The sequence below is a fragment of the Periplaneta americana genome, chromosome 12 (assembly GCF_040183065.1).
Source record: "Periplaneta americana isolate PAMFEO1 chromosome 12, P.americana_PAMFEO1_priV1, whole genome shotgun sequence".
Lineage (NCBI taxonomy): Eukaryota > Metazoa > Arthropoda > Insecta > Blattodea > Blattidae > Periplaneta > Periplaneta americana.
Genome location: NC_091128.1, coordinates 79401803 through 79419820, shown reverse-complemented (window position 1 = coordinate 79419820; position 18018 = coordinate 79401803). Strand labels below are relative to the sequence as shown.

At 37.2% G+C, this 18018-nt stretch overlaps 1 protein-coding gene across 4 annotated transcripts in view; it reads right to left on the bottom strand.

Moving 5' to 3' along the window:
- Positions 1-13579: 13579 nt before the first annotated feature.
- LOC138710595 (very long chain fatty acid elongase 7-like) overlaps positions 13580-18018 on the bottom strand; it is a 73057-nt gene continuing 68618 nt past the window's right edge. For 3 of the 4 annotated variants that reach the window (XM_069841594.1, XM_069841591.1, XM_069841592.1), the window contains one exon: positions 13580-16480. In XM_069841594.1, coding sequence (XP_069697695.1) covers positions 16305-16480 — 176 coding nt within the window. In that variant the 3' untranslated portion in view covers positions 13580-16304. The remainder of the gene's footprint in view (positions 16481-18018) is intronic. The other variant, XR_011335276.1, reaches the window with a different exon arrangement.

Genomic DNA, 18018 nt, shown 5'->3' with positions numbered 1-18018 from the left:
ACTGTAGTTGTTTGTCTCAACTTCGGAAGGTGAACAAGTACAGTTTTTTCAAGCTCTGTGAATGAGTATAAAACGAGGGAATAGGAGAAAAACAAATTAACGGCAGCCTACGCAATCGAGTGCTTTTGCAAGAGAAGTTGCTACTGGACAAGTATCTATGTGAGCCCCTAGTCCAGGTGTCATCAGCGCAGAGCACCCTGGGGCTAGTCTCTCTTACCCGCAGAAAACACAGTGCGCAATGGTGCATCGTGGCTACTAGCGGGTATGCTCCCTACCTCTTCCTGCTGCACGATGCTGCACGCGAGACGGCCCCGCTTACTAGAGACAGGCAAAATGTCTATCAGGCTTGCCCATGACTGTTTACGTCCGTGAACGGGCTTACGCTTCGTATCGTTCGCCCGCCTGCAACCTTCCCTCTCAAGCAGGCAGGCAGTGTGGTTGCACGTGACTACCAAACAGTCCTAAGAGTGGCCCGAAAGGACTGTTAGGTTCCGCCGACCTGCGCCAGACTGTGCTGCTTTCAGATGCATGATAAATATGAACCAAGTCATTCAAACCTGACAAGAAGCCTACAGATATAGACAAACTACTGAAAACTTAATTTGTTGTCTTCTGAAACATACCGTTAATAAAGACAAAGAAAACTATTTCTCGTCAACATAATATCCATTAAATGCCGACAGTTATTATAAATTACTTGCACTTTCCTTTTCATCGTAGTAATATAAATTTAATGCAAACCATTCAAATTTTCAGCTTCATAAATAAAAAGAAATCTGTCCCTCAGAATTTAAATACCAAATCAATATTCTGAAGAACGAAAAACTTTTTATACCTTTTACAGGTATTCATGAGGCTTTTAATTATTGACAACGAAAACGTTAAAATGAAATATTTTTCTATAATATTTGTTGATATTCATAATAATTGTTACCACTATCTTTTCAACATATTTCCTTCTCTTCTCTTCTCTTCTCTTCTCTTCTCTTCTCTTCTCCTCTCCTCTCCTCTCCTCTCCTCTCCTCTCCTCTCCTCTCCTCTCCTCTCCTCTCCTCTCCTCTCCTCTCCTCTCCTCTCCTCTCCCCTCCCCTCCCCTCCCCTCCTCTCCCTTCCCTTCCCTTCCCTTCCCTTCCCTTCCCTTCCCTTCCCTTCCCTTCCCTTCCCTTCCCTTCCCTTCCCTTCTCAACTAGTCACAAGTTACGAAATATTACTATTTTGTTGAGTCAGTTACACTTTGCAGGAATATGAAATGTATAATATTGTCTTATTATTTTATGAATTCTGTAGCGCACTCTGACTCTACAAAACAAGTTAACTGTGTTTCTTTAATCAAGAATTATCTGCCGTGTTGGACCATAAGATAAAGATTTTTTGAAATGACTAAATAGCCAACGAACTTAGGTTTCAAATTAGTACTGTTTCATCTTAACCAGCGCAAACTGGCTTCCGTGAATGCAAGTCACTCTACCTTATAATACGAGCAAACAGGCAGGTTTTCTTGGATCCCGCCTGGACTGAACCTATAAAACCCGGGCTCAATGGGTTCAGTCTTAGAAGTTAACTTGTTTTGTAGAGTCACCGGAACCCAAGCCTGACGGCAAGCAGGTACGGGCGTGAGTCTTGTCTGATTTGTCGCTCTCTACCGCTTATCCTTTGCACATTTCAGCGAGTGCTGACGACCACTGCCCTAGTCGTTTGATCACTTTTCTTAATCCGTTCCGTTGAAGTATATTTTGAAACGAATAGCTGAAAATGGACGTAACCTAGTAGGTACCACGTGTCAGAGAGAAAATTCCCACAAGACACACATCATGCCTGAACAGCAGCAGGGTACATGCGCCGAATCCTTAAAATCCTAGTTAGAGCAAATGTGAGAGGCGATTGTCGCTGTCTTCGCCTGACAAAGTGTAGGAGCTCTTGGGCTTAGTGAGCGATGACTGATTAAGATTGCCCAACAGCGTCCATAGTGACATGCGAAAACAAAGGTTCCGGTTTGTGTAGCTTTCCTTCTTTTTTTCGAAAATGCCGAAATTTATCACTGAAAACATGTAATTTCGTGGCCAATTTCTGTTAGTGCTCATCCCAGTGCCTTAGGAAAATCGCGGAAAACCAGAAGCAGTAACTATGAGTTGTGACAAGAATTAAACTTTTGCCCGATCGCCCTTGAGGACATAATGCGGAAGAATGGGATATTCTAACCTAGGACGATTCTGCTATTTCCCATTATTAGGAATAGAGTCCTTTTCAGCATTTCACTTCCGTATTTTTCTCTTCATTTACTCTATGCTTACACTGGCTACTTTTATCCGTCACGCTGTATATTATTCGCTGATGACTAGAATTTATTTGTTCAAACGGAGAATTAACTTCAAACGGCTTCTCAATAGTTATATAAAGCTAAAGTAATGACTTTTGAAGGTAAGCAACATGTCAGATCAAATATAATAATTATTAATAATGAACCAGTAGAACAAGTTACTCATTTTAATTATCTCGAGTGTGATGTATAATATAATCTCACAATTAAACTGTGTAAATTTCAACATACTGTATGTGTGGTACAATACACAGAACTATGAGAAACAAAACCCGAATCGGCACCCAGCAAGTTTTATAAAGTGACTGCTGTCCCAATACTAATGTATGGTTCAGAGAATTGGGTACTGAATAGAGCTGACAGAAGAAAAATTGAAACAAGTAAAATGAAGTTTTCAAGAAGAGTTACTGGTCTTACTTTGCTTGATCAAGTGAACGATAATGGAATTAGAAATAGGCGAAATATATTTAATTTAAATGAAGAGCTCACTGCAAGAATTATGGATGTCATTCGAAGTAGGCCTACATTTTGCAGGAGAAGCAATTGAAAGTTTGAAATGCTTAGCGCTCAAAGCTGAACCGAGATTTTCCGATCATTACTGGACAATGACTATCAGTGTTAATGCCATATAACTCACCATGTACATTCTATATGTCTTAAGCTATGCATTGACAGTCTTGGCTCATTTTCGACAAGAAAGTGACATCCATCATTCTTGCAGTGGACTCTTCAAATGAAAAACATTATTTTAAATAAAAATAGCTGGTATGGTCACATTACACGAATGGATCCTAATAGGATAAATAAAAAGATTCTACATTATAAACCAGACAGATGTTTGTCGTTCTTGAACCAGATGGAGAGATTGTCTCTGAGCCGGAACAGGCCTTCGGGCCTACCATGAAGAAGAAGAAGAAGAAGAAGAAGAAGAAGAAGAAAAAGAAGATGATGATGATGATGATGATGATTGAACTATAAATAGAAAAGCATAGTGGGATGATCATGTGAGTCGTGTGGAAAATGGAAATTCTTAAAAATGGTAGTAATGAATAAGTTTCCAATTGGAGAAAATCATATAAGTCGGCCAAAAAGACGGTGAAAAAATTTTATGCAGAGAATGTATTGAAAATAAATGGCAAAATGCCTACATTGAAAAGTAGAGGTATAATTCACACCACCCTAAACTAATATCCGTACTTTTCAATTGAAATAACAGTTCTTCAAAATTTTTATAAAGGAAAATATTTCTGCTATTTCCGTGCAGTTTCCTTAAATTTGCATTAATTTTATATAGAGCAAATTTTTAGTCTAGTTTTTGCCTCAAGTTTTAGAATATAATATTATTGATGTTGACTTTGATATTTACAATCCTCCTCACATATATACAAATTTCATTTGCCACTTCATCTTGTGTGAAAATAATCTCGAAAATTTCGTTGAAATCATTTTCAATACATCCTAATTTTTTTATTATAAAGACTTTTTGAGTCTAGTTTTGTTTCAAATTTTATAATATAATAATAATAATAATAATAATAATAATAATAATAATAATAATAATATAGTTATTATCTCCATCATCTTGTTCTTCAGCATATCAATAATACCCGCTAGTTCCTGGTTTTTATATTTATCACATTGTCCACTATGGAATAAAGAGTAATATCTTTGGAAATTGAACCTGGTGATTTTCCAGCGATGTCATCTCGTTCTATTACGTGCTGTGCTTAAATTTAATTCCAGCAACATTACGGGTTCAAACTTACCTCCCTTGATATACTTCTCCTAACTCCAGATAGATGTGAACAGTTTTTTTTCTTTCACGAAACTTGACAAATCTTGGCTAAGAAGTCAGTTGACAACCATTTACGTTCACGTAAATATTAATTTTTTGGTACTACAGAACTATCTGTTATGGTTACCATTGGTTATTAATGGTTATATATCTGTCAATATACATGGTGAGTGAGGAGGAAAGGTATATGATTTGAGGTATGATAATATTGGTGATTCTGGACAAAAAAAGTTTATATGAACGTATGTCCTGTTCTTAAAGGCTTAGGAGAAAACTGATGGAAACAATGAGGAAAGGGAAAAATGCAGGTGATAGTAAATTAAAACATTGTTCCTTATGTTCTGTTTAATTGTGCACTTTTCTTTACAGAACAAACTCAAAAAGTCCATCGTCAACTTCAATGTACTTTGCAGCTGTTGTAGACAGCTGCTGTGTTGGTAATCTGAGCTGATTCGGACATTCCTTTACTTGAGCACAAGCATGTAAAATGAGAGCGAAAATTTCCTCCCTTGTTTCCACTTTGCGCTTGTAGACTTCGCTCTTAAGGCAACCTCACACACGTAATCCAATAGAGTAAGGTTGGGTGACCTCGGTGGCCAAGAAATGACTCCACGACGACCGAGCCAACGCCCAGGATACGTTTCATCGAGCCTACTACAATCTAATGTCATTTCGGTTGCGTTCGCATGTGAGTGCTGATGAAGAACATGAGATTTACGCCCGTGATTTTCAAAAAGCTGTATGTCAGATACTGTTAAGAACAGGGCATATGTTCATATAAACTTTTTTGTTCAGAATCACCAATATTATCACCCCTCACACCATGTACCTTTCCTTCTGAATCGCCCTGTAGTATATGTCGAACATGGAGTAAGGACACTAAGGGAAAATACCAAAGGAGAAAGATTCGATCCGGTGCTGTTGATTGAGTCTCAGTGTAGCTCAGTGGTTATAGGGCCCAGTGCGAAGAACTGGGGTCCTAGGTTCCATCCACGGCGCCGGAGCGAATTTTTCTCCATTAACAAACAATCGTAACCTTAACGTTCAGTTTTAAAGACTGTAACTCTTAACGTAATATTACCTGATATACAAAATACTGTTGGCCTGGGTAGCGCAGTCGGTATAGCCCTGGCCTTCTGTGCTCGAGGTTGCGGGTTCGATCCCGGCCTAGGTCGATGGCATTTAATTGTGGTTAAATGTGAAAGGCTCATGTCAGTGGATTTACTGGCATGTTAAATAACTCCTGCGGGACAAAATTCCAGCACAGCGACGACGCTGATAATGTAACCTCGGCAGTTGCGAGCGTCGTTAAATAAACTAAAATTGTTTTTACAGTATACTATATTTAAAAAAAGTTTGTCTGCAGCAGGTCGTTCAAGTGAGAAAATCAGCCCTTGTAATTTGCGAAAATGTGTTTTGACATTATGCACATTACAATAAAATTGCATAGGTGAGTAATAAAATAAAAGCATAGGAAAGAATTGTAGATGTATTGACGTCTATTTGCTTCTTTCTTTCAAAACCTTTTGAGAGAGATAAATGAAGTACACGCTGTTTCCGCTTAGAAGAATATACTATATTATTTGACGCAAAGTGCTGTTAATTTATACATAAATTCATATAATCATAATTATGGGTAAGTTATACTTACTTAAAATTGGCTTTTAAGGAACCCTCAGGTTCATTGCCGCCCTCACATAAGCCCGCCATCGGTCCCTATCATGTGGAAGATTAATCCAGTCTCTATCATCATATCCCACCTCCTTCAAATCCATTTTTATATTATCCTCCCGTCTACGTCTCGGCCTCCCCAAAGGTCTTTTTCCCTCCGGTCTCCCAGCTAACACTCCATATGCATTTCTGGATTCGACCATACGTGCTACATGCCCTGCCCATCTCAAACGTCTGGATTTAATGTTCCTAATTATGTCAGGTGAATAAAATACGTGCAGTTCTGCGTTGTGTAACTTTCTCCATTTTTCTGTAACGTCTTTCCTTTTAGCCCCAAATATTTTCCTTCTTCCTTTTCTTTTGTGGGCTCTTCCACTCTTCAGCGGTTGCCCTGAATTCCCTTCCGCCATCCTTCTCGATCCCGCCAATCCTCCTCCTGCATATGTCGGTCCTTCATCATTTGCATGACACCGGCTTTCCATGTTTTTCTTGGTCTCGCACGCTTCCTCCTTCCCCGAGGTGACCATTCCAGAATAATCTTTGGCCATCTTCCTTCTTTCATCCTTTTTACGTGGCCATACCATTGAAGAGTTCGTTTTTCGATTCTTTCAATTACCGACTCTTCCATCTCCATCATTTGCCTCACATCCTCATTCCTTCTCCTTTCCAGTCTGGATACTCTAGCAGCTCTTCTTATTCCCTCCATCTCCGTCGCTTGTATCTTACACTTCTGACGTTCAACAAGTGCCCATCCCTCTGCCCCGTATGTTAGTATAGATTCAACTATAGTTTGTAGAATTCTTTTCTTCATTTGTTTGGAAATGGATCTACTCCACAGTACCCCATTCAGCATCTTTATTGCCCTTCTTGCCTGTTGCACTCTGTGATCTACATCTGCTTCACAGCTCCCAGACTCTTGGATAATGGACCCCAAATACTTAAAATGTCTCACAGATTTAATTGTTCCTTGCGGTAGGATAATATCTCTTCCACTATTGCCCACAACGAGGTATTCAGTTTTATTCATATTAATGCAAAGACCTCCTATATCAAAGGCTTCCATCAACCTCCTCAACATGAACTTAGCATCTTCACGACACTGAGCAATTAATATCTGGTCGTCTGCAAATAGGAGAGAATGTATTGTTTCATGTCCAATTGGAACTCCCATACCTTTACACGATCGATTCCATCTCTCTAAGACTTGCTGAATATATATTTTGAAGAGGGATGGGGACATGCCACATTCTTGCCTCAGACCCTTTGTTGTTGGAAATGGAGTTGACAGCCTTTTCCCTACCTTCACTACAGCTCGACTCTTCTTGTATAATTTTTTAATTACTGTTATCAGAGATGTACCGATGCCAATATTTTCCATTGCTCCCCATAGATTGTTAATTGGTACAGAGTCGTACGCTTTCTCAACATCGATAAAAACTAAATGAATTTCTTGGGCTTTAGCTTATGATTTTTCAGTGATCTGTCTTATATCAAATATATGATCCATACAAGATCTACTTGTAGTAAAACCAGCCTGATCCTCAGATATTCTTCCCTCAATTGCTATTTCTAATCTATCCTTTAAAATTGCACTAAAAATTCTACTTATAGAGGACATGACACTAATACCTCTATAATTATTAGGATCCTTCCTATCTCCTTTCTTATAAATAGCAGATATGTATGATAAAGCCCAATCTTCAGGTATTTCATCCCCTTACAAGATTTGATTAAACATCTTGCAAATAAGTCTTTGTAATAAAGGGGGGCCATACTTCCATAATTCCATCATAATTCCTCCAGGCCCACTTGCCTTTCCATTCCTTGCCTTCAATAGTGCATGCTGAACTTCCTCCTCCAAAATCGGCTCCATATGCGAGGGTAGTCTGTCATTACCAAAATTTCCACTTATACCTCTTCTTTTTTCAGTCAAGAGACCCTTAAAATGTGTTTCCCATTTCTCCATGCTCACAAGTTGTGTCACTGGTGATGGATTATGAACAGTCCTCATTTTTTTAAGGCTTTCCAAGCCTCTGCCGATCTTCTATATCCTAGCGTGTGGTCTATTTCCCCACAGTATTTTTCCCACTGCTCTTCCTTAGATAGCTTAACCATCTTCTTTACTTTCTTCTTACACCTCTTATACTCTTCAAAATCTTCTTCATTCTTTGTGCTCAGCCATTTTCGATAGAGTGCTTTCTTTTCTTCAATTACGCCTAATATATCTTTAGTTAACCATTCTGTTTTTCCTCTGTTCTCCTTTTCTATTCCTAAAGCCTCCTCAGCTGCATTCATAATAGAGTGTTTCAAATACTCGTACAGTTCTGCGGCACTCCAGTCTTCATTCGCCTCCGCCAGTTTATTCGTAAGCCTTTGCTGGTATAAATATTTCACACTACTTTCTTGCAGCATGTATCTTGGACTATCTAACATAGAAATTTCATTACTATCTTCTCTCTCCTTTAGTTTTAAATTGGCCTTTATGGGAAAAGCAACTTTTGCGGTAACAATATGGATCCACACTCTACTCCCCTCTTCACCATAACGTCTTGTATCTTAATTGTACGTTTTATCTTAGTTATCACATAATCTATAATAGATTTTTGATTCCTAGATGGTCTCACCCACGTAAACTTGTGGATATCCTTGTGTTTAAATTTCCCATTCATTATAACACATTCCTGTCCTGTGCAAAAATCTATCAATCTCCTACCATTATCGTTTATCGTACCTTCTCCCCACTGGCCTACAATCTCATCATTGATTTTCCTTCCCACTCTTCCATTAAAGTTCCCCATTATTAACATCTCACTACTGTCCGAACACTCATCCACCACCTCTCCTAAATCTTCATAAAAGTCTCTTTTATTATCTACTGTATCATCATCATTCGGACCATAGACCCCTATTATTTCTAACTTAACTCCAAACATAGACATCGTTATCCTTATTATCCTCTCATTTATTTCTTTCCAACTAACAACTTCTCGTTTCCATTTCTTCTTTATCAGGACAGATACACCTGATTTCGCTCTTGATGTTTTATCCACTCCGGTCCATATGTGGATATAGTCACCTATCACTTCTTGCCCTTGTCCTGACGCAATAATTGGGACATGCCAGCTAAGGGAGAGAACCCTGACAGAAAACTACCGCTGCCTTGCGGTGTAGTTGGCACTACAAAGGCTAAGGGAGTCAACCCTGAAAGAAAATCCTGGTCCTCCAAGGAGGGGGTTAAGCACAGGGCTAGCTACCCGGTCTTATAAAAATATAAACTGCTACGTTTCCCAAATATATTAAAGCCGGACGGATTAACAGGCATCGACTTTGGCTGCGTAAACGGACTTTATCATTTGGAACATGGAATGTACAAGGAGTAACTGGAAAAATTATAGAGGTGGTTAAGGCAGTTGAGTCACTGAGAATGGAAATATTTTCCTAAGAACTTTATTCTCAAACACCCTTAATCTCTGTTCCTCTCTCAAAGTGAGAGTCCAAGTTTCACAACCATACAGAACAACCGGTAATATAACTGTTTTATAGATTCTGATTTTCAGATTTTTTGACAACAGACTAGATAACAGAAACTTCTCAACCGAATAATAACAGGCATTTCCCATATTTATTCTGCATTTAATTTCCTCCCAAGTGTCGTTTATATTTGTTACTGTTGCCCCAAGATATTTGAATTTTTCCACCTCTTCGAAGGATAAAACGCCAATTTTTTATATTTTCAATTCATACAATATTCTGGTCACGAGACATAATCATATATCTTGTCTTTTCGGGATTTACTTCCAAACCAATCGCTTTACTTGCTTCAAGTAAAATTTCCATGTTTTTCTTAAGAGTTTGTGTATTTTTTCCTAACATATTCACGTCATCCACATAGACAAGAAGCTGATGTAACCCGTTCAATTCCAAACCCTTTCTGTTGTCCTGAACTTTCCTAATGGTATATTCTAGAGCGAAGTTAAATAGTAAAGATGATAGTGCTTCTCCTTGTTTTAGCCCGCAGTGAATTGGAAAAATATCTGATAAAAACTGGCCTATACGGACTCTGCTGTAAGTTTCACTGACACACATTTTAATTAATCGAACTAGTTTTTTGGGAATACAAAATTCAATAAGAATATTATATAAAACTTATTTCTTAACCGAGGTATATGCCTTTTTGAAATCTATGAATAACTTATGTAGGTACCCTTATACTACTATTTTTCTCCAATATCTGTCGAATACAGAAAATCTGATCAATAGTCCATCTCTTACGCCTAAAACCGCACTGATGATCTCCAATAATTTCATCTAATAGTTATAGGTATATCTAAAATATTTCAGTTTTCAAATAATGTTTTTGATTTATTCATTTGTTCTTTGTAGAAGTTGTTGCATAAATCCATTGCATGATTATTATTGTACATGACGTATCTGAGGTGCTTATCACATGAATTGTCTTGTTTGTATCCTTGTGATTTTCACTACACGTGCAATCTCTTACTTAGGGTAACACTTTCTACATCCCTGCCTGAGCGCTCAGTAGTCGTGTGCTCAGGCAGAGCACGTGGCGAAGTGAATACCTTCAAAATCATAAATAGCCGTGCTGATTTCGTCACACCACTTTAGGTATTTTTTTTTAACAAATTAAACACTTCGTCACACCATCACATTTGACAAATAAATACATTTGTTCCCATTGAACATTAGTAGGCGATGAACTTCCTTTTAAAGAATATGCTGTTGATATTTTGTGTATATCTACTGTTTGTAAGTTCTGACTAGACTAGTTTGTATTGTTGTTAGATATGCATGACCGTGTAGGTTTGTAGGGCATGCGTAGTTAGTTACCAGTCAGACACATCAACTCCATGTTATACGTGATCTACTCGCAGAGTACACTTACTCTTTGTTGGGCATGGCTGGTGTAGATAGTAGTCTATACGCAAATAATTGATTACTCAATTTAAATCCCCATGTCCAGTACTTTGATTTGCACAGTGATCCAATTTATATACAGTAGTTCAATGTAAGCGGTGATCCCCTAAATATACAGGGTAGATGGTAACCTCTGCACCAAAATTAAACTGATAATAGATCATGAGGATAGATTTGAAAAATCTAAATACATTTTTATCTAACATTGACCGTTTTAGAAGAAATAGTTATGTTTTTCAATGAAGCATTTGGCATCATCATGACTACTGCAACAACTCTACCAAGAGCGGCCTGCACTTCTTACCTTCTCCTCCCCCTGTGCTGTACTCAGTCTGTGAAGCGCGACAGTGCGCTGCGTTGCAAGATTTATTTTAACAGTTTTCGCAATTATTCAATTTAAATTGATGGCTAAACGGTTTGATACGTAATAAAAGATTCAAGGCATTAACGATTCAGATTATTTTACCTACCTGCTTGTATAGCAATCAGCCATTTCTCTCGGACCATTACCGCAATAGTGCACTGCAAACATTGGGCAAAGTACTATTTCTTTCCTGTTTAACGGTGATTCATCGAAGGAAAAGTTCAATAAAATTTTTGTTACATTTAACATTTAACATGTAGAATCACCTTTTAAACCAGCATCGGTTCTCTTCCACTCTGTATACTAATATATTGATTCTCCATGTTGATGTTCGTACGGCAGGCTGGGTTCTCTCCCATGTAACAAAAATCATACTTATCAGTTTCACAATGTAAATGACTACTGTAGAAAAATAGCAGTATAGAGACAAATTGGTTTACATATGTGCTTAGGCTAGAATTATTTAAACTGTCATCAGTAGGCAGCACATTTTTGTTCGCAAACGTACAGCTGATCGAGTAGTTTCTTCTTGTACACTACATCTATTACGTCACGTCGATGCATAACGTGGCTCGTTAGCCATGGATGCATAGACTATGAATACAGCCGCTCCATCGTCAATGTTGTATATGTAAAACATCAAGCTTCAACTATATTGTGATCTGATTCCATTACTGAGTCCGTTGCATTTTCATTCAGGCTTTTGTGTTAATATTATTTTAATTTGTCAATCTATGTTATATTGTATTTCATTTTGATCTGTATTTTGTATATATTGTGTAAAATGTAAATATTGTTAATTTATGTATTGATTTTTGTTATTATAATTGTGTCACTGTAACATCTTGTGACGTGGGAAGAACATTTTCTTAGCTTAAACAAATTTTTACTGACAGTTATAGTAAAAGATATGAATTTCATAATTTTAGGATATATTTTTTTGTTTACCATAACTGAGTTGATTTTGTTAAATGAATTAATTGTATGTATTGTATTTATAGAGTATATGTATACAGTTAACGTGTATCATGTTTACTATTATGTTCTATAATATACAGGGTGATTCAGACCACCCGTAATAGTCATTTATTTCGGAAACTAGTGCATTAAAATTTTCGAGACAAAAACATTTGTAACTAAAGCACGTGGTCTTCCACTTGAGCTTGATTTCATCAATCAGCCTCAACAGAAAGTAGGGTCAGTAGCGTAACACTTTAAAATTTCAAATGGGAGTCGGATCAAATACGGTACCATTTGATAGAGCTCTTCAAAACAAGCAACTTTCATGGGAAAAGTTTTTAACAATTCCTACTCTTTCAATGAGAAACCGTATGAAAATGTAATGTCATTAATACTGAGTAATGTTACGAAAAGAAAATGTAAACTAGATAAGTATATTTAATATTAACATAGTACACATCCACAATTACCTGGCTGAGTGTAGACCTGGTGGCCGGCAGGGGTGAATACAAGTAAACTACCCCTTCCCCTTTTCGTATTGTAACATTTCTCAATATTGATGGCATTGTCTTTTCGTACGTTTTATCATTGATAGAGTAGGAATTAATAAAAACGTTTCCTATGAAAGTTGTTCGTTTTGAAGTGCTCTATCAAATAGTACTAAATTTCACCGGACTCCCATTTGAAATTTTAAAGTGATACGTCACTGACCCTACTTCCTGTTAAGATTGATTGATGAAATCAAGCTCAAGTGAAAGTTCACATGTGCTTTAGTTAAAAACATTTTTTTTTTCGAAAATTTTAATGCACTAGTTTCCGAAATAAATTACTTAACGGTGGTCCGAATCACCCATTGCTCTTTTGTGCGTTTTCTCATTGAAAGAGTAGGAATTAATAAAAACGTTTCCTCTGAAAGTTGTTTTTTTTTTTGAAGAGCTCTATCAAATGGTACCATATTTGACCACTACTCCCATTTGAAATTTTAAAGTGATACGCCACTGACCCTACTTCCTGTTAAGATTGATTGATGAAATTAAGCTCAAGTGAAAGTTCACATGTGCTTTAGTGATAAATATTTGTGTCTCGAAAATTTTAATGCACTAGTTTCCGAAATAAATGACTGTTATGGTGGTCTGAATCACCTTGTATATTTTTCCCATATACTAGTTCAGTATTATCATCGATCTAATTATATTTCCTGTCATATGTAGCACTAATAATTTGTAGAGCGCTAGTTTCGCAATGTTAGTGAGTTTATGTGGTTAAAAAGTAGCTGGACATACCATTTCAATTTAGTAGCAATCCCACTTACAGTTGTTATGCTCCAGGATATATTAACCGATAACTTTCCTAACTTGTTTGGGAAAGAAAATGCGCTGCCTGGTCATCAGTACAAAGAAATAATTAGACTTTTAAACCTATTGCGAAACGATTTTTGGCAGACCTAGAAAACGCTGGAGAAAACAACTCTAAAATTATCAAATAAAACTTCGTGAAACCGGAAGAGGTTAGGAGGGCCAATGCATACACTTCATGATCATGATGGATTGTAAAACTGAGTGTGTTTATTAGTTAAAAATTGTATTACAGAAAAAATAGAATTATGCCCCATTATACTATTAACATAAAATTTTAGCAGACAAATCACAATTAATACATTTACAATACAAGTGATAAATAGAGTCCTGCGTTTGGTTACCCAGAACCAACAAGCAACCCGCAACAGTGTATTTGCTTATGAGGAGACTTCGGTCATGGGCACAGAAACGCATGAAGTTGAGAACGCACGGACGATAGTTGGTTTTTGGTCGAGTGGAGTGGGAGATGCAGCACGCCGTTACTTCGTGTCTCAACATGTAAACAATCCGTCATAGAATGGCACAAAATATATTTCGCCCTGTACAGATGGAGTATATACAGTACATTCCTAGTGTAGACAATAAATATCTACCATTAAAGTATTAACGCCAGTTATAACCTTCAATCAGGTGTCCCTACGCCGAAGCCTGTCAAGGCTCGTTCCCACTTACTGGAATCGAACCGAATCGAATCGAAACGAAAAGTCTGTTGCCACTCACATCTAGTGGAATCGAATCGAACAGTAATTTTGTGTTTTGTATTTTGTCATACAAAAGAGAATAATTTTACACAAGATTTATTAATTTTTCTTCGTTCAAAATACATTGTGATTTTTGTATATGTACTATTTCAGCAATACCTTTCATTAGTAAACAAATTAAGCAGTCAAGAATGGATGTGGTTCATTTGTTTTTTTCACGAAGGCTTCACGAGAAACAAGAAACAAGAAATTCTATTCCGGCAGTGGAATAAATATTCTAGCTCATGAATTCTGTTCTGTTCGTTTCGCTTAGCTTCGATTCGATTCGACGCGCCGCTTTCTGCTATCTTCCGTTTAAATACATTGTGAAAATAAATTTTGTTCGATTCGATTCCGCTAAATGGGAGCGGGCCTTTACACGTACCGCAGCCAAGTAGCAATACACACAACGCTAATGCACATTACGGACTCACCTGTGCTGTTGCAATCACCCTTCCACATGGGTCATGACGTCATTTATATTCCGTGTACTCTAAATCTCAAACTGGTTACTCTGTGTCCCTAGGCCGAAGCCTGCTTTTGAGGTATATGTAGATCAGTGGCATTGAACCCCAGACACACAGTGTAGAATGTTAGAATGTTAGTTTTATTTAACGACGCTCGCAACTGCCGAGGTTATATCAACGTCGCCGGTGTGCCAGAAGTTTGTCTCGCAGGAGTTATTTTACATGCCAGTAAATCTACTGACATGAGCCTGTCGCATTTAAGCACAATTAAATGCCATCGACCTGGCCCGGGATCGAACCCGCAACCTCGGGCATAGTAGGCCTGCGCAATACCAACTTCGCCAACCAGGCCGACCACAATTTAGAGTGAGTAAGGTAGTCAATGTGCCGAAAGAAACCAATAAGTTAGTAGTCAGTGTAAATGATTTTGTCTTTACTGTGAGCGTATTCCAAATCTCAGCGCTGAGCAATCTGATGGCTTCACGTTGTTCCGAATTTCACCTATGGCGTGACTGATTCTCCATCGGTGTCACACCGGTGCCATCAGCTTGCAGAGGTGGTGGCAGTCTCCATCAGCCGCCATCAGTGAATCTGACTGGTTCTTGTGTAGGGCGGGAAGTAGCAGACGAATGACATCGTGCACTGTTTTGTCTTGGCGGTGTGTTCTGCTTTAGTTCTGCTGTATTGTTTGTAATGAGCACAAAGTAAAAACAGTATGTTAATGGCTTATGAGCGAACATGTCAACGGACCAGTTATTACTATCGGTTCAGGAAATAAATTGTTTATGCCCTCTTTTCTTTGAACGAGATGACAGTACGGAAATTTCTAAAAATTTTGCTATCGTAGCACAGACAACAACTTACACAGTCGCCATGACAGCCATCGATCCTTGCAGCAGTTTTGTTCCTATTTCACTGCAGCGTGACGTCATTGTTGTCCACCGGTCCGGTGAGATTCGGAATACTCTGTGTGATTCACTGGATTATTGTAATTTTCATAATTTAATTATTTATAGACGTGTACATACATAGGCTGTGTCCAGTTAAACCTTTCACTAGTAGAACAAGTATTCATAATTATTAATTTGTACAATTTGGCATTAGAGACGCTTATGCATATACCCTAAACAAAATATATATATGTATATATATATATATATATATATATATATATATATATATATATATATATATATATAGGAACATTTCTAATTGAACGAAAGTTGAAACATCAATGCCGAAATATATTTTATATATTTCAACATTAATTAATATCCAATTGTGAATATTCAAATATTAAATCCACGTGACAATATATTTTGTGCGTGAGTGCTATTCCCACAGACACAATAAGCAGGTATAAACACACGAAATGGAGCGGAGAGACGGACTCATTACAGCCTTGAATAGGTCTGACAACGTTAGTATGATACATGTACATATAACTCAAAGTAACCAAACTCAGGACTATAGCGATAAAGTCATTCAGACCTGCGTCTCAGATCTTTAAAGACCGACACCAGCAACGAAAAGAGGCTAGAAACTCCGAAGGTACTCTTGGCGGGAAGTGTTCATTATTTAATTTGCACACTTGTAAGAAATAGTTCTACAAGTTGAAAAGACAAGCTGAGATACTTCGTTTAAATTTGCACGTTATTCCTTCATGTGGAGTACACAAATTAAGCAATGAGAAGGAATTACAGAGAACTTAGTTGTCCTTTGTCTTCCAGTATGTCTTCATGTAGAATTTCGAGAAGAGATAAAACATGAATACGCTTCCCGAACATATCACTGCTCCCGCGAACGCAGGGAATCCACAGTCTTTCTGTAACACTGCGGGCAAGTTGTGAAGAATGTAGTAAACGAACTGCACCTGTAAGAACAGATAAACTTGTATTATTATTTTTTATTTAAGTATTTGTTTGTTTAGCCTATATATTTATTTTATCTAGCGGAGATCGTCAATGAAGTTGCAAATTGTCCATCTGCGGAAAAAATACACAGAGTTGAACCTTGCAGATTCAAGGGGGCAATAGAAAGCATAAAAATAAGAAAATCCTATTATGCGTTTTGTAATTAAGTGCATGGTTAATTAGCAAATTACACTGAAAGTCTGCATGATTTCGCAAGAGAGCATTGCCGGCTCACCTACGAACACGCACGAACTCGGATCTGAATAGCAGCATTCCGTACCTCAGTCAATGCAGTGGAGTTGTCAGACTTCCTAACGGCAGGAAATAACGATATATGTTAATCTTTTATTTAATTTGTAAGAAAATCGTCCATTTTATTTGAAAACTACAAAGGGATAAATCATTCCTGACCAGTTTCAGTGATGGTAGATCTAAAAGTCAAAATCATACGTACAGTATGGAAAAAATAGTGTTAACAATTATTGGAAAATGACTCGTGTCTTGAGAAATGTATTCATTTGGTACTAAAGCGGCATTAGAACATTTTTGTTGTACTCTATCCAAAGAATAAGCTGTTAAAATCTGTTCAGTTATATTACTTCCACTCTTTATACAGGGACATCATTTTATTTTTACTTGCATTTTTATTGTACCTGCATTTCTGAATGTACTTCACTCTCACCCCTTCACTAATGTCCTTGCTCCCGTCAGACACACAAACTTACGGCCGCTGTTGCATTCGAAGTCTTCAAGCAGTGAAGTAAACACTGCAGTGTATAGTGTGTTTCATAAATATGATTGCGTTTTCTATAGAAGAAAGAACCTATATAAAAATTATATTCAAGAAACGATAAATTCAATTTCAGAGAATATGCCTCAAATGTTTTTAATAGTATGCGTACTGCATTGAAGCCTGCATTGTAATGAACGACAACCATTCTCAGCAACTTGTTTAAAAATTCAGATTAGCTTTTTTTGAATTCAGGTGGCTAGAAGCAAAGGAATGCTAGTGACATTTGTAATAACATGAGTGAAATGCATCCAGTGTAAGCAAAAGTATCTAAAATTTTAGTGGTAAAGGGATATTTTAATCGCATCACACATTAAAATTTAAATAAAAAATTTCACCGATTTTACGAAAGCTTAAATATTTAAACCCTATTTTCTCAAAAGTAACTTAAGTGCACTTACAGCCCTTTACTTATGACCCCCTCAATTTAAATGCACTCTCTATATTGTATGATAACAACAATAATTAATATGCTAAATAAATTAGACATTACATAACGAACATAGCCGCCTGAAATGTTGAGTTTTTGAAAAAAAAAAAAAAAATGTTACTACTCTACTGTATTTTGATAAATTCCGTAAAAGTGATCATCAAACTGAAAATTGTAATATCGTATTTCCCTACAACATAAATGGATACACTACTTTTCTCTCCTCTTATACCTAGTAAAATGATTTGTTTACATATTGCACTAGTAACATCAAACTC